Here is a 23,412-nt window from a genome sequence, read left to right on the forward strand (position 1 = left end):
CACAGTTTCTCTCAAATCCAAATGTACTTGAAAACTAAGTGCTTTTTTTTAACCATAAAAATCTGCACCAAACACATCTTCTGAGGACATTAATAAATGAATAAATACATGTGACAAGGACTCAAAACATGTGAAAGATAGTTTTAAAAACAAATAAACTTTCTACAGTTGGAAGAAAAACTGCAAGTGTCAGTGAGTCTGACACCATTTTATGCCAGAGAGCCCACAAATTAAATGTTTTTCAAATAAAGAATTTGGAAAAAAGAGCAATATAATTCCAAAATGTCAAGGCATTTACAAATTTGAAAGCAGCTATGAGTGTAAGTTATTTTTACTCTATCCCCTCCCACACAGATAAGGTATTCTCCAAATAAAATACCTCAAAGCACTTTACAGTCATATTTTTACTTATAGTAGTCAATATTCACTCTCAACATAAGCATTCAATAAGGATAAATCAAACACATTAACATGCTGTTTTCATCTACTTAATATAGCATAATTAGCTTTAAAACACAATCTCATATACTTGCAGTCTCCATTGGCTCACACATCAATGACTGATTTCAAATAATTCCTAGTTAAACAAAAATCATGTTATATTAGCAATATATTGTATGGTACTGCTAAATTTTAATGGTCTACTTTGATGAAAACTTTTAAAAATTAAAACAGATGAGATATTTAAAAGAAAGAAGGTTGAGCACATAAGTCAGAAAGAAGTTGTGAACAGTAGCCAAATTATGGAAAGATCCCAAATGTCTATCGACCTACGAATGGATAAAAAAGATACGAGATATATAGATAGAGATAGAGAGATATTGATATATAGATTAGATATAGATATAGATAGATATCTATCCATTATGTATATATAATGGAATATTACTCAGCCATAAAAAAGAATGAAATCTTGCCATCTATAACAACGTGGATGGAGCTACAGAGTATTATGCTAAGCGAAATAGGTCAATCAGAGAAAGACAAATACCATAGGATTTCATTCATATGTGGAATTTAGGAAACAAAACAAGTGAACATGGTTGGGGGGGTGGCGGGGAAGAGAGGCAAACCAAGAAACAGACTTAACTCTAGACAACAAACTGATGGTTACTAGAGGGGAGGTAAATGCAGGGATGGGCTAAAAGGGTGATGGGGATTAAGGAGAGCACTTGTCGTGATGAATCACCAACTTCCACACTTGAAACTAATATTACGCTGTATGCTAATTAGCTGAAATTGAAATAAAAACTTGGGGGAGCAAAAAGTCAAAAATAAGACCACTAGAACAGTAAATTGCCATTCATTATTTTAATTTGTATGTACCTTATAAAGATTAAATGTAGAAAGAAAGGTAATTTTACTAGAAAACATATGGAAGCAATATCCTTAGTAAAATGAACTCCATTGTCCATCTTTTTATGTTAGCATGGGCTATTTCATTTTGGAAGACAGAGTGAGCTACTTCCTTAGTGTCCGCAATGTCTCCTCTTCAAATTATTTCTCTAACTACTTGAGGTTGTAGTGTCCGCTTGCCTCTCCCTCAGAAAGGCCACCTACTATAATGAGAATAATTTGCCACATGCCTACAATGAAAAGACTGAGCTGTACAGAAAATCTAAAAAGCAAATTGTGTGATTCAGGCTGAGCCATAGAGACTTAACCGATGTCTTCTAGGTCAAGTGGTTTTTCAACCACAGAATCGATGTAAATACCAAACCGCAAATGAGTAAACTCTGTTGTCTAAATCTCAGACTAAGAATTGAGCAGTTAAACACCCTGTTAGTGAGCATCTTTCAATATTAATATATAAAAATGTATATGTAAACATTAATATATAAAAATTGAGCTGGATTTTAAAATATTTAAAGATGGCAGTGTATCAGGTGATTTCATGGGTTTGGCTTTTGATTTTTAGGTCACTTCTCTTGGTGAGTTGCCCCAAAATATTCTAAAATTAAAAATACTATAATGCCAAACAGATGTTCAAGAAAACAAAAGACATTTATAGGCATTTACATTTTCATAGATCTCTACAGTATTAGTTTTCAATTTTCAAAACCTAAATCATTAAATGTTCAAGATGCATAGATCCATGTGCTAACTCTGCAGGTGTTTCAACATGATGTTTGATGGATAAAAAATGTCTCTTTCAACTGAACTAAAAATTAAAGTACTTGCAATAATAAACAGTACACTAAAAACGCACTCTAATAACTTAGACAAACTTTTCAGTGGCTTTTAATAAACAGCTAACAATTTCTCCCATCATAACAACATGGTACAATTAGAATGTATATTTATATATTACTTTTTACTTCACTTTTCATTTTTGTGTTTTGTCCATATGCTATTATTTCCACCACTTTGTTTCAGACACGGGGAGGGCAATTACAAGCCTCTGTATATTCTACAACTGTGTGTCACGCTGAATAGAAGAATTGATCTCACCGAGACCTGGTTCAAAGTAACTTTTTAATCTATATTATCAGAAATGTCCTCTGCAATGACCATAGCAAAATTATCAAGGGAGACAATTTCTACATAGCCAAGAGGTATTCAGCATTTATTTGAATTGCAAAATCTGTCTCTCAGTAGTAACAGTGCCTACACCTGCATCTATCAGAAATGTCGGACTGAATACAAGCAAGCTGAGCAAAATTGCCACATAAAAAAGATTATGAATTCACAATAATACTGAATAATAGTAGAGAAACACGTGGCTCTAAATCAGTCCAATTATGATATGAAGCTACACTTTACCAAATTCATTGAACTTTTAGAACAGTGTGACTACATCATGCAGCAAATAATTAGAATGTTTAATATTGTACATATAGTATATGTCTAATGCTAGATTCCTTCACTGGGCAGACTGGCCTGCTATTTAGTCTTACCTGCACATTTGGTTCTCGTGATTAGAGGAGGTCCTGGGAGCCCCGTTCCACCTTCACCAGGTCTTGTAAGCAGAACACGGATCTCATATTCAGTATCTGGATCCAAATGCCATAATTTGTAAGTTGGAGCATTGACGGCATGCGTCTCTGTCCAGGATCCTGACGTCATTCGGTACTCCACTTCTTTCAGGATAATGGGACCATCCCCAATGATGGAGTTGGCATTCAGCTGAATCAGCAAGTATGTAGGCCCAACACCGAGCAGCTGGGGTGGAGCAATGGGTCTTGGTGGTTCTAGGAGAGATGAATGTGCAATCTAATTAGCTAAAAATCCAAAAGAATGCACTACATGGGTATGTTAATGTCTTTCAAAGCTCAATGAATAATTTACTTAGGAGTACATAACAAATACTTAACGGAAAACCAGAACATGAGTGATTTGGAAACTGTACTTTTAAAGAGCAAATGCTTTCACAGATGGGATATGACCCTTTTTACCACAAATTTTTTTTTATTAAAAACATGTCTCCCCAGGAGATAAACTTGTACAGGCACAGTAACCAAGGGAAATAAAAGGAAAATATTTAAAGATGGATAGCTCTGATTAGCTACTGAGCACAGTTGATCTTTGACATTCTTGAGGTCCTAAGACCTCTACAAATCTCCAAATTAATGAAAACTGCTCTAACTCCTTATTTCATTCATGAAATATGGCAAAGTAGTGTTTTTGGTTTTGCTTTGCTTTTCAACCAAAGCCGAGTTCCTGCAGATGAGATAAAGAGGAAGGAACAGCAAAGCTGAAAGTAGAAGCTGATGCCAAGTGCTGACTTGTTTCTACACACCCACCACAGAAGGTAAGAAATTGAAATTTACACCGAGGCCAAATCACAAGTCACTACATATCGCTAGCCTTTGGGAGTAGCATGTGATAAAGCAATGCATCATGCATTAAACTCAAATGTCAAAGGTACACTACAATTTAATTTTTTGGACAGCTAAGATATTTGCTTCAAAGAAACTTTGGGAAACATTACTGAAATGTTTGAACTTATAGAAATGATCAAAGATGAATTTGGGCTCCCCCCCGTTCCTTTAACAATCATGTAGCTGATATTTGATACTGGACTTTATGAAGGACTCCACAGCTCTAACTTTGTCCATGTGCTCTCTCCACAGGGACTCCTATGTCATGAAGATGTTCTAATTAGTACATTGTGATCAGGTGGGACTTCTTTGAATCTCTTGAATACCACTTCTCAGGGAAGCCAAAAGACTTTAAAGGAAAGTGTTAATCTTAGCCAAGTGGTAACAACTGCCCAAATATTGTTTTAAAAGTGCATGTGTGTGTGTTTTAAGAGTTAAAGTAAATTATATGAAGGAAAACTTTTTTTTTAATTTTATTTTTAAGTAATCTCTAAACCCAATATGGGGCCAAGACTCACAACCTGAAGCCAGCCAGGTGCCCTGAAGGAAAACGCTTAACTGCCACCACACAATCGTTCGTCTTCTCCCTCAGAAAGGGTGGACTGGAGAAGATGTAGATAGTAGGGACTTAAAAAGACAATTTCAAAGTAGATTTTCTAATATAATGGCAACACATACTTGGAATAATACATAATGCAAAACAAAACCAAACCAAACCTCAGTTTTTACCTTCTGATGTAGGTTTAAATGAAGCAAGGGTTTTCAGCTGTAGCCCAAGATCTGCTTTTAAGCCCTAACAGTATAAAAGTATAGTTTTCACTTTATGAACCCCTGAGTTACAAACACCGCTAACATAAGGAATAGGACTAGCTGGCCTAGATCTCTATGCAAACTAAAGTCATTGTCAGTAATTTTCTTCCAAAATTCATATGACAAATGTTTACTGAATGACTAGTAATTATTAGGCTGTTCTATACACTGCTTTTTCAGATAATATGGCAAGGGAGGCACAATAACAATAAGTCAATGAATTCATTATTTTAAAATGAGAGTGATGTAGAAAACAAACAGATACATAGTGTAATAATGTAGTGTGGTAAGAGAGGGCAGCTACACTTGCGGTGAGCATAGCAGAAGACATAGTATAGGCTTCTTGAATCACTACATCGTGCACCTGAAACTAAGGTCCTATTGTGTGTCAGCTATACTCAGATAAAATTTAAAAGCAAAAAAAAAAAATAATAATAATAACATGGGGTGGAGATGTCTACAGAGTAACACCAACTTCCTTTTTTTCTATCCCATATCACTTGAAGCATATGAAGTTAGTCCCATCAGTACCATGGCTCTTTATGGCAATAGCTTTCAAACTAGTAGAAACGCATGAGCCGTGTTTCACTATGCTCATGTTTCAAGTGAAAATAAAACTAAATTAAATAAGATAATGTATGTGGTACATAAACTTCACATGTAGAATTATTTCTATTTCTAGGAGAAAGTAGTTCTTAACACCATCTGTTCTTCATGGTTTAAAAATTGCTCCCACAATATAGAGTCAAAATTGGGTAGAGGGCGAACTCTTCCAATTTTCACAACTGACTTCCCTTGAGAAGTCACTCATAAAATAAAAAGTTTAAATAAAACCAAAATAGTTCAGGATTTTCATTTATCTGCTAAAGAAAGAGCTAGACATTTCATATCATAAACTTTTACCAACTAAATGACTTTTACATTTTGAGTTTACAAAAGTCTTAGTAGACAGAGAGAAAGATAAAGTTGACATATTTTCTAAACCTTAAACTGAAATGAAACTGAATAGAGAAATGAGCATAATAGAAGAAATGCAAATATCTTCGCAGACTATCTAAATGTTGCACACATTTTAAGAAGCAGTCTGTATTTTTGCGAATAAACTGAGTTGCCTCACATGTGCAAGGTTTATTTTCACTCCAGATGGCTCATATACTGACTAATTTAAGTTAAGTAGTAAATGCAGCTAAATTCACAGCTTACTGGGGGTCTAACCCAAACCCTCAATGCTTCACTCACATCACAGCTGAAAAACAACCTGAAGAGGTCTCATATTAACATGATGGAGCGATTTGTCAAATGAATTATGAATAACAAACCTTGGTTAATCTCTCAATTTATAAGTATTCTGAAACCTGAACTAATAAGTGTATACTGAATGATAAATCTCACCCTGCAAAACCCTGCACATCACTGCTGTGGAAAATAAGAAGCAAACAAAGGAGGAGAGCAGAAGGGAGAGAAGGAGAGAGAAAAAGCTAAAACATGTTATTAGAAACAAGTGAAAAAATAAAGCATGATATTTCTTCTATCATTTCTATCTTTAAGCAAATGACATGTAAAAGAAAATGAAATTTCAGGGCACCTGGGTGGCTCAGTCAGTTGCACATCTGACTCTTGACTTCAGCTCATGTCATGATCTCACGGTTTGTGAGTTCAAGTCCCGCAACAGGCTCCACACTGACAGTGCAGAGCCTGCTTGGGATTTTCTCTCTCTCTGTCCCCACTCCCCCCACTTACTCTCACTCTCTCTCTGTCTCAAATAAATAAATAAACTTAAAAAAAGAAGTTACTTAAAAAATTAAAATAATAATAAAGAAAATGAAATTTGACATCTGGACATTCTAGTTTCAGAAAATGTACACATGAATAGCTGGGTCAGTGTGAATATGTTATTTAACTTCTTGACATTACAATATCTTCATTGGTAAACTAGGGATTATTATTATAAGGGTTTTTAAAGACTTTACGTTTCTAAACCTGTCAACAAGCCCCATATTTGCTGCTATTTTTCTTCGTTTTGCCAGAGAACATATAAATTTAAAACCAAAAATTAATATTCATAACTAGTGTTTTGTGTACATGAAGAAATGAGTTTGATATAATCAGGTGCTTAGCCTGAAGAAGGGTAATAAATCACTCTGATCAGTTTTACATTTCACTTGCTATGGTCAAGCAAACAAAAGGTTCAGTCCAGTCATCAAAGCAGTTGCTCAGTTTGGGAACTGTGACAATGCTCAGAGAAGCTTAGAAGCATATACATTGATTAACAGCACGACTAGAACTGAAATCTAGCATTAATGAGGCTAATATACCACTACATATTAAATTTTTTATGTTGGAAGTAAAAAGTAGCCTCATATTAGCATATGTATTTTGTTGTTAGGCCCTTGAGAACAGGAAGGCTTATTTATAAAATCTCTATTCATTTCAATAAATTATGCATGAATTTTAATCAACTAGCAAATGAACAAGTAATTGTTCTGCAGAAATATTAATATTCTTCATAACTTAATACACTATCAGACCCAGAGGTGTGGTGCGAATAAATCCCAATTGTACACTAGGTATCAACTGAAGCATGCAATCCCCAAAATACAGGATAAACTTTGCCAATGTAACAATTAACTTCCAATTAATGACTTACATTCATTATTCTAGATCTAAACCTATTATACAATCGTAATTGTACATTCAAATTGCTTTATTTATTTCAGATAATTTCAAAAACTGTCTCAAAATCAAGATAAGTCATTATGAAACAATATCCTCATCCAATTATTCCTATTACAATGCTATTTTACAAACACATGTGTCACTTACTAACATTCGGTTAAATAATAAAATGCAGAATGAGAAATAGAAGCCACAAAGCCAGAAAAAAAGTCAGCGAAGTAAACATCAAGGCAAATGACACTTCGATAGTCATCCATCCAAATAAGCAAATCAAATTATCTCTCAATCCTAACATCTTCCAAACTGTTTTATTTATTGCCAAAGACGCCTTGACTAAAAAGTATCTCAAGATTAGTCCTGTCACTTAAAAGCAGGCAATGGCACTACACTTGTCCTCTATGGCTGCTCTAACAAATTACCACTACCTTCATGGCTTAAAACAACAGAAATGTATTCTCTCATGGTTCTGGAGTCCAGATACTCAAAATCAGTATACCTGGGTCGAAGTCAAGGTGGCACCAGGCCATACTTCCTCCAAGTGACTAGGAAAGAATCGGTTCCTTTCCTTTTCCAACCTCTGCTGGCTGTTGGTATTCATTCCTTGGCTTGTGGCCACATCACTCCAATCTCTCACCTGTTACAGTGCCTTCTCCTCTTCTCCCTGTTGTCAAATCTTCCTCTACCTCCTACTTAAATTAAGGACACTTGTGACTGCATTCAGGATCCACAATGATAATCCAAGATCTCCCTACATCAAGACCCCTAACTTAGTCATATCCTCAAAGGCCATTTTCCAGATAAGGAAATAGTCATGGGTTCCAAGGATTAGGACCTGCTATCTTTAGGAGCATTTTTCACCCTACCACAGATGTGTACTACAATCTCATCCTTCTTCCTGGGAAATATCTTAGCTCTACCTTTTCTCCATTTGTTAAGAAGCCTGTGAGCAGAAAATACTTCTAGGAAAGTTTTATAGTTAGGTTCAGAGCAGTGGAAAATATAAATAACAAATAATTTATCTATAGTGCCTTTTTTTGCTATTTATATTTTTAAGGAAATAAAAAATAAAGATGAACATTATTACTTCAAGTGGCTATAGGAGTCGATGTTCCCTTACCACATCTAAATTCCTGTAAAAATCAATATTCAACTGTTAGCCTGGGAGATATTTTATTTACTATCATTTATTTTCTTAAGTGAATGGATCACTTCAAAATCAATGTTATTCTATTTCTTTATCATTCCCCTCTTCAAAATTCTGATCCAGTTCCAGTTAAAAAAGAAAATTCACTAGTTCATGCTTCATGTTGTTTAATTTTTCTTCCTCATCACCTATCAAATGCTGAAGTAAAGGGGGGCAGACAGTAGAGACTGTGAACAGGAAGTGTGAGAGCAGGAAGAATGATATCAATGCAACAAATAATTCAAGCATTTATTTATCAGCTACCCTATAATAATTTCAAATGAGTTTAAATTATGCCCCCCCCCGAAAGATAACAATATAATTTAATGGTACTTGAGGGCTTCAAGAAATCTGAAAGAGTAGCACTGATGAATAAGATGCCTTTCTTCCCATAAGAAATGAAAAGCAAGGTATAGATAATTAAAAGCATTTTCTTTGGACATTCAATATCACACAGATAACATAATTTGGTTAATTTTTCCTTAGATGTTGACATGAAGTACACATTTGAAAATTTTCAGGTTTATGTAACAAGGTTTCTCCTGCATTCACATTTTATGAACTGTCATGCAGATATATTTATGAAAAGAGCGATAGTTCTTCTATAATTTTCACTCTGTGACTTCTTTGACACTTCAGATTTTCAGTCGTAATAAATTCCTTAGGCAGCCAAATACCTCTCCATTCACTCTTCCGGCTACTATCTCAAATTTTTTGCTCATATCAATGACGTAATTAGCAAATTCTATAAATTATCCCTCAGATAAATTACTATTTCAATTATGTTTACAATTTGTGCATTAATGGATTTTTAAGCAAAATAACTTTAAAATTTAATATATTGAAATCCTTTTTTTAAAAAATTCAACAATCAAATTGAGAGACACTTTTTTCAAATCCTATCATTCAGGTGGCTCTGAAACGTGACCTGGTCAAATAAAGTTAATACTAAAACATCACAAAGTTGGGATATTGTTAAGCCTGAGGCTCCTATGCCAGCACCTAGACCAAGCGTCAGTCAAAAGGAGCTAGTGCCATCCCTTCTCATCTCCATGAAACTTAGACGAGTGTTAGCATGTAGTTATGGTAGACTACCGAAAGCGTGTACCATGGCCACTGCCCACACTTACGAAAAACTTCTGAGAACCATGAAATAAATACACACAATTTCTGTTAAGTATGTAGAAATACTTTAAATAAAGTGAGAAACTTTTCAACTGAATAGCAAAGCTCTGCTTTAGTGATATATGTTTGTTTATACTATGTATTTTTTGTCACTAATAATTCTGTAGAGCTAAACAAGAGTTTCTTCCTCTCCTCCCAGTGCCTCTTCCCTATGGGTAGTTGTTCAAATGACTTAAGAGTGCTAATGGCTTTGAGTGGGCTGAAAGTGACTTAAAACCAAGAAATGCACAGGGTAGCCTCACAAAATGAAGAACTCTCCAGTCCAAAACACCAATAGCCTCTTCTGGAGAAACACTACAACAATGTTAAAAATCACTTCACTTCAGCACTCCATGGCTTACACTTACCTAAAATTACATCGCTTACATTTCCATTTCTCAAAAGAGCAGTGGAGCAGAATTTTGAAGAAGAGGTTGCAAACGCTGAATAGGTGATCATGGATTCACACAGGCTTGACCACGGTTAATGACGCATAGTTAAATGGCATTTGAGTATACGGCTTGCTTATAGGCAAGTGAACTGATCATGTTTTTGGAAAATAATCTACCAATATAATATCAAGAAATAAAAACGTGTTTAAAGAGTAAAGTAATTTCACTTCTGGTAATTTAGTGTAAGGGGATAATTTAAATCTTTGTTTAGAAGAGCAAAAAAGGAAACAATCAAAATATTCAACAAGAGGAAAACAGAGACACAATTTATGGTCGATCAGTTCAACAGAATTTCAGACAAACATCAAGAACTCAAGGTGTTAAGATTATATAACAAATGTCAGGGGGCACTTTAAGTCTATTAGAGCTTTCATTTTAAAAAGTAAAAAGTGTGCTCCTAGGGGAGAAAAAAATGAAAACCACCAGCCATCACCACCAGAAGGACGTACATCAAAAAGCTACTAGCAGTGACTGGGGAACTCTGAGACCACGAGTGGTTTTACTTTTTCTTTTATCTCTGTTTTCCAGTAAAATGTGTAATGTGCTCATAAAACTTCCCCATCATTACATTCTCAGTATCTATCAATGTCTAAGTTCAGTAATTATAGAATGAGTGGCTGGTTCAATAACACCTTGAAAAACAAAGTTGCCTATGCCACTGTAAGAAAAATTCCTATCTATTCCATACAACAAAATGTAGACGACAACTTCAGCATGAGAGCCATCATTTGGAGATGGCAACAGTAAAACTTTGTTATTTGTTTATTAAGTTGTGTAATTTGTTTTCAGGAGATGAAATTAAGTCCTCAAAATGTAAGATTTACCACCTTGAGCTTTAAACCACATAGGTAGTGGATTGCTTTGACATTGATACACAGCACCTACAAAATGTTACTATTTAATTAAAGGAGTTAGTTGACTGGAACAAAAGAACATTTTCTAAGCAATTGCTTAGTAACCAAATGGCATGAAATGATTTATCCAGCTTGTAAAAAAAAAAAAAGTAAAAAGACACAGACACAAACATATAATTTTCAGTCTTTTTTTTTTTTTTTTTTTTTTTTTTTTTTTTTTTTTTTTTTTTTAAGTAGGCTCCATTGCTCAGCATGGAGCCCGACACAGGGCTTAAACTCATGACCCTAAGATCAAGTCCTGATATATTTAGAAATGTTATCAAAATATACAATTGCACTAATATCAGAATACACCAACAACCTGAGTTTCTTGAACAAAATTTAATCTAGGGTAGGAAAAATTCTAATACTAAATACGCCACTCATCATATTAAACAGCAATTTTGTCTTTCAATCCCTGTGTGATACGTATTCATTTTTTTTAGCTGCAAGATCTGTAGAATTACAGTATTTAATCTCACTGACATGGCTCTTTCCTGCTACTAAAGTGCTGAAATACGAAGAATCATTTCAGCAACGAAGCTACAAATTTTGCATACTGAATTTTATCTCCTATGCATTACCATCGCATTTTATTCATCTTGATTTGAAAACATTGCTGCAATAACTTTATTACCTGCTTGAAATAAAAAGGCACAGAAGCAGCACACTATTTTAGATCTGCCAGCAGAAAGTAAAAATAAGGTAAAGCTCATATTTAGGGGATATGAAAAGGTGAAGGGATTTTGAAAAGTGTGGTTTATTTGCTTTTTAGCCCACATAATCTAACTGCGAGATACCTATGAATTTTTATCTAATTTTGTCCCAAAACTAGATTCTGCCTCATTAATATCTATGCAATCAATTGGTTCAGAATGATGAATTATTGCCATAATTGAACAAATTTACACAAGCCTCCTTCAGTACCACAATCCATATGGCAGGAAACCACATATGTTATGATAAAAATTATGGATCCCTTTGATTGAGTCAGAAGCTAATATAGAAGATTTCTCTTATGGCCATTTAATCCCTCATTTCAGCTTTGTCAGAGCTAAAACTGTTCATGCATTTAGACAGAAGAACATCCAGTTGACTCTAAGAATAACAATCAGGTAAGTAGTAAAACTGGAAAAGCCCTCAACTCTCTTTGGTTCCCTCCAGTCTAGGGTTGTAAATAGGTAATCATATTACCATCCCATCAGTCACCTTTACAAGGCAGAATAATACACATACATACATACACACACACACACACACACACACACACATACATACATACATACATACATATTTTTAGGAGAAAGGAGGAGAAACTACATTTGTAAATGACAATAACATGGTAAATATGCCTATGTTATACAGATGATTATCCCATTCTAGGTGATAGGCCAAAGGATTTGGAGTAATGCCATTTATATTCATTTTATATTAATATGTATTAAGATACAATGGCTGACTCCAGTAAACCAAGAGTTAGCAATTAAAAGAAAAAAAACCCACTTCATAATTACTATAATGAGATTATGATACTTCTCTTTATCAACACACACACATATATACACGTATACATGTATATGTATGTGTATTTGTAATCTGTGAGACATAACCAAGAAAAAAAGTATTATTTAAAAATATCCTGACTCTTCCACAGCTGGGATATAAAAAACATTGAAAAATCTCCTGAGTCTAAATAAATTCCAGATTTTAAGGTATTTTAACACTATGCAACTAGAAAAATCTTCCAACTTTTAATTGTAACCAAACACAATCTGAGTTTGCCAACTTGATCCCTGGGTCTAAATATTCTGTTGCATTGATTCATTATAACACATAATAAGCACATGTTCACTATGAATATGTACTTTGTAATTATTCCAAGTCAATTCAAAATGATGCATGGAGCTTTTATGTATATGTAGCCAGCAACAGATGGCCTTTTAGTGCAATGACAGTCCAGTAATGAAATTAGGAGGTACTACTCACTCCCTCCACTCAATGACCCTGGTTCCCAGGCATGTAAAATCCAAGACTTTATTTACCCCCAATTAATCAGAAGAACTATTATTTACCTGACATTTCTACATGACTCTGGAGTGTACAGAATGGCTATCATTTACCTAGACATATTCCCCTAATACACAAGTGATATATTTACTTGTGTTTTTTTTTAATGAAAAAATAATATGTGGTGACACAATAAAAACAACTGAATAAGATTTCACTCATATAAATAATTCCTCTAGAGAATAGGCTGTGTATATGTACTACTACCTGCAGAACAGTCATAATTTTGGGATTCTTTTCAGTTCAAAAGGCATAAATCTTCAGAGACTTTTAAGGATCTTCATAGCAAAGAAACTGTGTCATTAGCTTAAACAGATAAAACTCAACTTTGTAATGTAAAGATTTCCAATATAGATTTATTCCAAAAGAAAAATGACATAAGTTAGCAACTCTAGAACATTTCCTCAATTTTGAGACAAAACAAAACAAAACAAAAACAATTATGTGTCTATTGAGTGAGATGTCATTGATTAAGTCAGGAGATAGAGAACTTTTAATATGAAATGAGTTCGCAAATGCAGTCAGGGTCTCCAGATCAACTTTCCCTTTTGGTAACGAGGTCAGAGTCAAGCAATCTGAACAGGGGATTAAAGGACAGATTTCTGTACATCTGTACTTAAGTCTCTGAACTAAGAAAAGCAGGTTCCTATGGGTAACTTGAGAATGTACAGGCATAATGATGAAAAAAAGGCAATGCCATAAAAATAGAGCCATCAATCTGGTCACTATAATTACAAGGACTTCTAAATACCTATTTTAATCATACGGTTCTATTAGCCTTTCTTCAGGGAACAAAATGCCTGTCTCCAACAGTTAAAGTACCATCAAAAATAAAATCACCACACCCAGTTTTATAATCAAATGGAAATAGATAGACAAGAATAATTATAGACCTATCTGATAAAATAACAAGATACTGACATTTTAAAGATATTTAACCATGTAAATGGTTACCAGCCAAAGGACATTTTACACTGGTGTGACAGCTCAATCTGAAAGAGACATTTTATTTTCATTCCCTTCGACCACCCCTATATCCCACACTATAGTGGGGGGGGGGTATCTAGACATCCAGAATATCAAATTATAGTATATAAAACATAAACTATTGGAAGGCAGCCCAAGTTGTGAACCATCAGCACACAGAAAGAGAAAGTTTCCAGAAGAGTAAAATAAAGTGTGTCAAGACCATAAGTAATGCAATTATACAGCTAAAGGGTTGGGCCCTTCTTTCCCAGCTACTGCTACTAAATGACAAGAAACCTCCCTCTTCTACTTTGGCTAAATATCATGCCTTTTAAAAATAAGGACATGGGTGCCTGGGTGGCGCAGTCGGTTAAGCCTCCGACTTCAGCCAGGTCACGATCTCGCGGTCCGTGAGTTCGAGCCCCGCGTCAGGCTCTGGGCTGATGGCTCGGAGCCTGGAGCCTGTTTCCGATTCTGTGTCTCCCTCTCTCTCTGCCCCTCCCCCGTTCATTCTCTGTCTCTCTCTGTCCCAAAAATAAATAAAAAACGTTGAAAAAAAAATTAAAAAAAAAATAAGGACATGGAATGGCTACTGACCTAGACTGTTCCTGTTCATAGATTCTTTCTGTGAACTTAAAACCTGCCATCCTTCTGCAACATTAGCCAGATCAACTGAAAATGCTAGGGGAGAAAATAATGCATGAAATACGCAAATATTTTCACGGGCACTGAAGAATCTTGTAAACAGTACTTTCATCAGTGGACTAAAGAGAAGTAAGAATTAGGTAAGGAAATCTATTATTTTAAGTGTTATAAAGAGGAGAAAAATGTATCATGTTTCTTTGGCATAAATTTTTATAAAATGACACACTTGTAAAAGTTGTTAACTGAGAAATCTCCCTATTGTACCTGAAGGGCACCATTTCTTGTTCCAAAGCCATACACTTTATAAGGCATAATGATGTGTTTTAAATGTAAAAGCACTAACTTGGGACTGGATAGTTTTAATATTACTTCAAAAGTTAGTTTATTTTAATACATAAATAAACATCATCTTAAATACTTTACTGACTGTAAATTTATATTCTCTTTATAAACTCAAATGACAATTACTTGGTGAGGAAAAGGAAACTGGTCAAGCCTGCATTCTCTAAGCCATGGGGCCAGCAACTTTTCCTGAAAGAGATTTATCTATATATTTTTTTCTCTCTCTCTTTCATTGCTGAGCACCTAGAAGGTAAGAATTTTATTTGTCTTTGAGTTTGTGTCTTTACTGCTTGGCATATTAAGCAATCAATTAATGATGGTTGAATAAATGCATTTATAAACAAATGAGAGAATGAACATAAGATAATTAAAAACGGAAGGTAGGATAATACCTAGTGCTGGGGAGGATATGGGACAATTAGAACTTTCATGCTTCATGTTGCACAATATATTGACACAACAAACCTGTTTACTACTACCTACGAAAGCTGAACATTAGCATATCTTATTATGTGGAAATTCTACTTCCTAGTATAGGCTCCCCCCCCCCCCGCCAAATGAGTACACCTGTTCCACCAAAGCCATGTACTAGAATATTCACATACCACTATTATAAAGAGCTCAAAGAGAAAACAAATTACATGCCTAATATCAGTAAAATGAATAAATTGTGGCACTGTAACGAGATATAATATTTTACAACACTGACGTCAAATGAGAATGGGTTTCATAAACTTCATGTTGGAGATGGAAACCAGTAAAGTACAGAATTCCTCTGGCCTAAATTAACCATTACTGTTAGAAGTCAGGGACAGTGGTCACCTTGGGTGGAGATTGGAAGGGACTGAGGTGGGCTTCTTGGGTGATGGTAATATTCTACCTTTTTATGTGGATTGTGGGTATATTTAGTGTGTGAAAATTCATCAAGCTATGCATTTATCAAACTATGTTTTTTTAAAAAAAATTTTTTTTAACGTTTATTTATTTTTGAGACCGAGAGAGACAGAGCATGAACAGGGGAGGAGCAGAGAGAGAGGGAGACACAGAATCTGAAACAGGCTCCAGGCTCTGAGCTGTCAACACAGAGCCCGACGCGGGGCTCGAACTCACAGACCATGAGATCATGACCTGAGCCGAAGTCGGACGCTTAACCGACCAAGCCATCCAGGTGCCCCTATCAAACTATGTTTTTTAATGTACAATTTTCTGTATGTCTACACTGTACTTAAATAAGAAATTAAAATATGGATAAGGAGAAAGGTAACTGTGTATCTCATTGGGCCAAATCTCCTATCCAGAAACACACTTCCACACAGAAGTCAAGGACCATTAATACAGTGTGAATCTCATCCTAAGTGAGATTTAAATTTTTTAAGTCTGCATTTATGGCAAAAATATAATTTAGTAAAAATTTCTCTTGAAAATTCCTAAATCACTGAAAAAGACTACTTTATATGTTTTTCTTTCTACACTTTCTTGCATCAGCTCTTTGACTTCTAAAATTTTAGAATATCTTCCTTTAAAAGAAATGAGAATATCTATCTGCAGAAGTTCAGGCATTAAAATCTTCCTGCCTTTAAGATGGGTCAAATTCATCTTGGATAGAATAGTTGAGTCCTAGTCACCTTTGTATATTATGAGGTCATCCCGTCATACAAGGGCATCAAGTAAACTTACTTTCTGCTTTGTAACAATAAGTTCTTGAGAAATATTTATTTGAATTCATTTATATATGAATGCTATTTTTGCACAGTTCATACATTTCCCATAGCATCTCTCTATTATAATTTCCTTTTATTTAACATTATTTTGGAATCATGCCAGTTTTAGGTCATCATTAATGTCCTGACATTATTTAAATTTTGATTGCACTGCCACTGTTAATTCACAGAAATACTCTGTGAGTTCATCTAATAAACATCTGTCTAGATTTCAACTTGTGTAGCAAACACAGAAATGGAGCTACTCTGCAAGTGAGTTGTTTGAAAAAGAAGGGAACTTGACCCATGATTTGATTTTCAACATAAAGAGTCCAAGCCCATCCCTACCTTGAATATAAAAATAGAGTAAGTGGAGGAGAAAACTTCCTCCATAGCATACATTAAGTTTTCTAGGGGCGCCTGGGTGGCTCTGTCAGTTGTGCGTCTGACTCTTGATTTCAGCTGCAGTCATGATCTCCCGGTCCTAAGATTGAGGCCTAAATCAAGTTCCTATGCTGAGCATGGAGCCTGCTTGGGTTTCTCTCTCTCTCTCTCTCTCTCTCTCTCTCTCTCTCCCCCCCCCACCCCCCACCTCCATCTGTCCCTCTCCCCTGCTCACACACCACGCACTCTCTCTCTAAAATTAAAAAAAAAGGAAAAAAAGACTTTTCTAATCTTATTACAACTAAGCTGAAAATAATAAGATAATGGAGGTAATCTGTAAAGAAAGAGAAAAAAATAAAAAGAAGCTAGGGAGTCTGAGATTTTCATTTCCATGGCTGGACCACAGAAAAGCCCAGCTTGGCAAGCATGGTCCAGGAGATGGTCTGAAGTTGTTAACATTCATGTGAAATTAACAATAAGTGCTGATGGACCTTTTTTGATTACCAAACACTGTGACACCAGAGAGAGGGTAGGCTATTGAATTCTGATTGGTATTTTTCTTCTACAGAGATGCTTTGAAATCAAAACAACCATATGATATTATTAAAGGCATGTAACATATTCCCAAAGCTTTTGTAGAGCTACAGAAGCAATTCATAATTCTTGGTATAAAATCTAAAAATGCTCAGGAAAGAGGAGAAGAAAAATGTGGGAGGAATATCACAATAGTTTCTTTACTTTTCAAAACCACACATGTACTGGCTTCTGCCTAGATTCTAACAAAACCTCACCGGGCTTGCTGGAATCTAGGTTGAGAGAGCACATAGGTTTGCTTGCACGTGTATGTTTCTGTTAGTACAACAGAATCTGGGAAAGGAATGTGAGGGAATCACAGATTTGTAAAGACCCTGCATTTGATTTAAAGAGGGTTATATGCATCTTCTGCTCCTCTATTGAAAACCATGGCTATAAAATTGTAGGTTAAATAAATAAATAAAAATAAAATGGTAGGTTATAGCTATACCATTACTTTCCAGGACAAGATGGAGTTAAAAACAACAGCCAAAGCAAGTAAATGCATTGTTTCTAAAATGACAATTGAATGATCACAGTTACAAAGTAGTTGGAATGACTGAAACATTGTGAAACCTCACAAATCTGTTTCTTATTGATGTTTATCTAAATCTTGCTTCAAGTAGTATTTTTCTAAATACCACTATGTAGATGCAGTTAGTTTATGTACTGCATAATGTTACCTTGGTGTGGTGAAAGAAGAGTTGTGAGCTCTAGAGTCAGGCTTGGGTTAAGATGTGAGGCCAGCCCCTTAGAGTCACATGGTCTGAGCAACTCTACCTCCCAGCCTCAGGCTTCCTGGGGGTAAAATGGGGATATTAAGAGTTGCCATGAAACTAGAGAAATAATGTATGTTAACCTTCTATAATAGCACCTAGCATGCTGCAAATGTATTATAATGGGTGCTTTTTTACTACAACTTATACTGAACATTTATATTGTTTTATTTAATTTATATTTACTAGAAAGGAATGTCTTAATCGTGTTCATCATGTCATGTTACATCAGTCAGTTACCAAAATTAGCTTATGAGTTGGTGCTCAGCTACCTTCATCACTAATGTACATGGAAAGTGCAAAAATTTTAAGCATAAAATTTGAGTGGAAAACCAGGTCTCTAGGGACATGACTTGCTTATTGACACATTTCATTTAAAAGAAAAGCCGTATTTCTAGATAACTTAGTGTGGAGTGTAATGCGGGGCTAGAACTCAACAATGCTGAGATGGAGATCTGAGCTGAGATCAAGAGTCAGCCGCTTTACCAACTGAACCACCCCACCCCCACCCCTTCAGATAACTTTTCAGTTTCCATCTTGCTATTAACTGATGTGGAAGAGTTCCTTTTTAGTTGGAAATCGAAGGAAGAAGTTTTTCTTCTAAGAAAACAGAAGTTTTCTTAGCTCTCTCATGGAAAGAAAGTGGAGGAGAGGAAGGAATTAGCATCACGTACGAAGAAGACATTATAGAATGTTATAACCTCAAGAGTAGATATTCCCATAGCTATATATGAAAATTATAAGATCCCAATGATTATGTGTCTTACTCATTGTTATTAGCAACAAATATAAGGATTAACCTATCATAACTGCAGAAAAATGTTAATCAAATCAATGAATAAATTAAGAATACTCTTATGTTTATAATAAAATAATTTTTGTTATTCAAAGTGAATTGAAGAGAAGCAAGAGGGAAAGGGTAAAACTGATGATATTTAAAACAAACTATTTTATTTTGGTATTTCAGATACATTTCCTTATAAGAATCAAAGAAAACATACACATACAGCAATAGGATACACTTCCATCACCCAGCAGGAAGACATGTGCTGCTAATAATAAAAGATATTCATAAAAACAACTTCCATTATATTCAATCATGGGTAGCAACGAAATTTTATGTTTTCAGTATCAAAAGAAGATTATCAGTATCAATTGCCTCAACCCATTGTGGATAAACAAGATAACTTTAAAAACTGAAGCAAGTAAAGAGAAATTTTACAGTGTTGGATATTTAAAAAAAAAATAATTGTTGTAAACATTTTACAATCATCTTAAGAGTAATTTCATTTAACACCTTAGGCTCAGGACGGTGAAAGGTCACTAAAATATTACCAGACACATTTTTATGAGATAAATTCAATTATAATTGTTGTGACTATTCCAGCCACAATTTAGACATTGAATCCAATTACCCATTTCATTTTCATTTATACCTCATGGGCTGGATCATTTATCATGTTTCATGATCATGATCAGAAGACACATGGAAAGTGATTTCTGGAGGTAACAAATTACCTACCATATTAGCATAGCTTACAAGATCCCGCCAACAACTACTATGCATAAATATGAGGTAATTAAATTTACAATGTGCAGGAGTGTTTGATACGCCACTTGCTTCCTTCGCAGCTGCCAAAAATCTCGGTTGCTAAATGTGGCAAACCCGTTTGGTTGCAAATCAGGAATCATTATGCCCCAGAACTCCAACAGGTAGCCAGTATGCAGTACCTCAAGACGCTAGGTGCACATCTTTCATCATCTGGTATTATTACTCGCCACCAAACCATCCATCATTACTGCAGAGACAGCAGGAAACGAGAGTCCTGGACCTTCACATTACTGCTCCTTGAACTCTGTCTCATCCATCTTTTGTATCATTCCTGATTCACAACTAAGTACCCTCTGCCGCCTGCAAAACCAAGTGTGAACTTGTAACACCTTTAACCTACAGTGCTTCTCTAATAGTAATTGATTTCTCTTCATTATGGAGCCACTGTTCAGAAAACACTACTCATGCTTGCTGATGCCGAAAGACCATTTTTAAAAGACCCGAGTTACAGAATTCTAGTAGTTGGGGGGAAATGTTTTGTTCTGTAAGTTAGGCTTCAGCCTTGCATTACAATTTTAGTTTGATTAATATTTGTTAATATTTATCCATAAAACTCAGAAATACAAACTCAGATAATAACAGACATAGATGCCTCTGCATACAAAGGGTATACCCACTGAAAAGAAAAGATAGTTACAACATGTATACCAAGGCAATATTTCAGCCTAAAATTTATTAATCAGTTTCAAATATGTCTGAAGTAAAAACAAGAACTTTAAGGTACTTAGTATGTCAAAACTGCAAAACATGTGTTTATCCTAAACACAATACAAACAAAAGAGAAGGATTCAAAGTTAGATACAATAATACTCGCGAAAACTGCCTTTTAAAATAAATCTCTCACTTACCCCCCTTTCCCCCCTTCTTCACCAACTGCTAAGAGAACCTTCAAAAATGATACCCGTTACATAGTGGTTGGCATACAATAAACTATCCCAAACTAAAGGGTTTTAATTCCGCTCCATCTGAATGCTATTATAAATGTTTAATAAATCAAAATGATCAAAATGTTCCCAGTGGCAGATTGGGATTCGGTTTCCAATTCAAATTCTCTTTAATATATGGCTTCTCTGACATCTTGCATTTCTGCCATCTACGTTGAATCTCAAACACCCTGCTTTTCATCATTACCATGCATCCACCAGTCTGGTCGTGGTAACTACTTTCAAACAATCCTGCACAATACAGAGAAATGCCAAACCTGGTGGGGGTTTTAAGATAGGAAGATTACCGCAGATGAGAACTCTTATCTACCCTTAAGTAAATATTTTTAAGCCACCTGCTGCAGTGAATGGCATTCTTTCAGGATTGAGAAATGCTGCTGGACAAAAGTCTTAGAAAATCCCCCTCCTTCCAACGTTGTAAAAAACTGATGTAAGAAAAAGGTGTGTCTAGGAGCATTATAATCAGGGGCAATCAAATACTGAAGAGCAGAGAAAGTCTTTAGAGAGCTTGCCTTATTTCTATGAAGTATAGTTTTTACATGCAACAGGAAAAAAGCATTTCACTTAGCCTCAAATCCAATCAGAAACCCACACTGAACTAGCAGGGAAAAGAATATTCACACATGATATGTTTTCCATGTGTTTTTATATGTGGATAATGTCAGGAAGAAAGAAAAAAAGACATCTATAAACAGGGTTCTTTCTAAATTTTCCATTTAATTGAATACATCTGCTTTTATCCTAAGTTTAACAACATGAAACATTACGATAATATTGGCTAAAGTCTATGAAATGGGAAGTTACGAAATACAAAAGTGTTTCTATGCACTGAGTACTTATTGTTTAATTTGTCTTGTGATGAATCCTTATTCAACATCCTAGAATTAGTCAAAACTTTTCCCCGCATGCCTATAGATTTTAAAACTGTCTCTCTTAGTAACACAAGCAAAAGCTTACAACTGAAATTATGATCCATGCTATTCAATAAGCTTTTCTACAAGACTTCTGATTTCTGTATATAGTACCATATACTTCACCTCGTATGCCAAGCTCACTGCTCCTTCCCCTGTCATCATCCCTTAGCCTTGACTTGTTCTTTCCAACAAATACTCCCTTGAGGACACCTCACCATCTCAAGCTTTTATGAATGTTAGAGCCCCCCTAAACTAACTCCATGCAAAGTCACCATTCTCCAAATCACCCCCCATCCTGGTTTTCTGAAACAATTATGAACACGTGTAACCTACTTCAAAACTCCCCAAAGTCCCCAAATCAAATCAGATTACAAAACATATTTCTATTTCTTAGTCTGGATTCAAATTCCTCCACAATTAGGGCTCAAAGTGCACTTTTGGTTCATCTCAGACTTTTCCCCTGGAAAATACTATGCCATAGTCAATATTTAATACTTTTCACAAGACCATGTATTTCCCCACACCTTCTGCTTGGGATTCCTTTTCCTTACCTTCAGCTATCAAGAGCCTGCCCTCCATCAGTGGTATGATGAAACTTCATCTCCCCAGTACATTCACTGCCCACCAACAGCAGTACTGAGGCTGTCCTCCTCTGCTCTACAGATTAAGTCCATGCCTTTCATAAGGCGTTCCACAACCCACGTTCTTTGTGTTTCTTCGGCAACAATTATTTGATTATGTCTGCTGGGTATTGGCCAAGGTGCTGTCTATAGAGACACAGTAATGAATGAGCAAAGAGGATAGTCCTTGACTTTGTCAGTCCAGTGATGGAGGCAGATGTTAGGAACACATTTATATTTTGAAGACTCATAAAGAAATGCTACAGGCAGAAAAAGCTGAGGCCCTAAGGTGGAAGACAGCATGCTGTATTAAAGCAAATGAAACCAAGCCAATGTTGGTGAGCAAGGAGAGTCTCATGAAGGACTGAAGAGGGCAGAACCAGGTGAAGGTGGGCTTGGACACTATGATGAGATGCAATAATATATGTGAAAACTGCCTTTTAAAATAAATCTCTCACTTACACCCATTTTTTCCTTCTTCATGAACAAAAACCCATCAGAACCTGGGGAGCACAGTCTGACTGACTTTGTGTAGTCTGAGCAGTCTGACTGCTGTGGGAATACTGACTTGGAAGAGGCAGGTGCTGATGTAGGGAGAGCACTGAGGAGGCCTTTTATAAAAGCAGGTGACTCAGTGGAAGTGATGGCAGTGAAGGTAAACAAAGTACTGAGCACCCAGAGGATATGTAATAAAATTCAGACAAATAAAGGAAATAGCCAATTAATATACACATTTCTGTTTAGTGTATCTCAACGCCGCAAACCTATTTGAGGCTATTGTCTTGTGCAAATATTTGTTCTGCACATGCTAATAAAAGACCTTTTGAAATTGTACAGTTAAATAATTTTGGAGAAGAAATTAATCATTCT

At 35.4% G+C, this 23,412-nt stretch overlaps 1 protein-coding gene across 3 annotated transcripts in view; it reads right to left on the minus strand.

Moving 5' to 3' along the window:
- Positions 1-23,412, minus strand: part of PTPRK (protein tyrosine phosphatase receptor type K) — a 425,704-nt gene that overhangs the window by 222,993 nt on the left and 179,299 nt on the right. For all 3 annotated transcript variants that reach the window (XM_049652961.1, XM_049652962.1, XM_049652963.1), the window contains one exon: positions 2,898-3,191. In XM_049652961.1, the coding sequence (XP_049508918.1) occupies positions 2,898-3,191 (294 nt within the window). The remainder of the gene's footprint in view (positions 1-2,897; positions 3,192-23,412) is intronic.

This window comes from Panthera uncia, assembly GCF_023721935.1.
Source record: "Panthera uncia isolate 11264 chromosome B2 unlocalized genomic scaffold, Puncia_PCG_1.0 HiC_scaffold_24, whole genome shotgun sequence".
Classification (NCBI taxonomy): domain Eukaryota; kingdom Metazoa; phylum Chordata; class Mammalia; order Carnivora; family Felidae; genus Panthera; species Panthera uncia.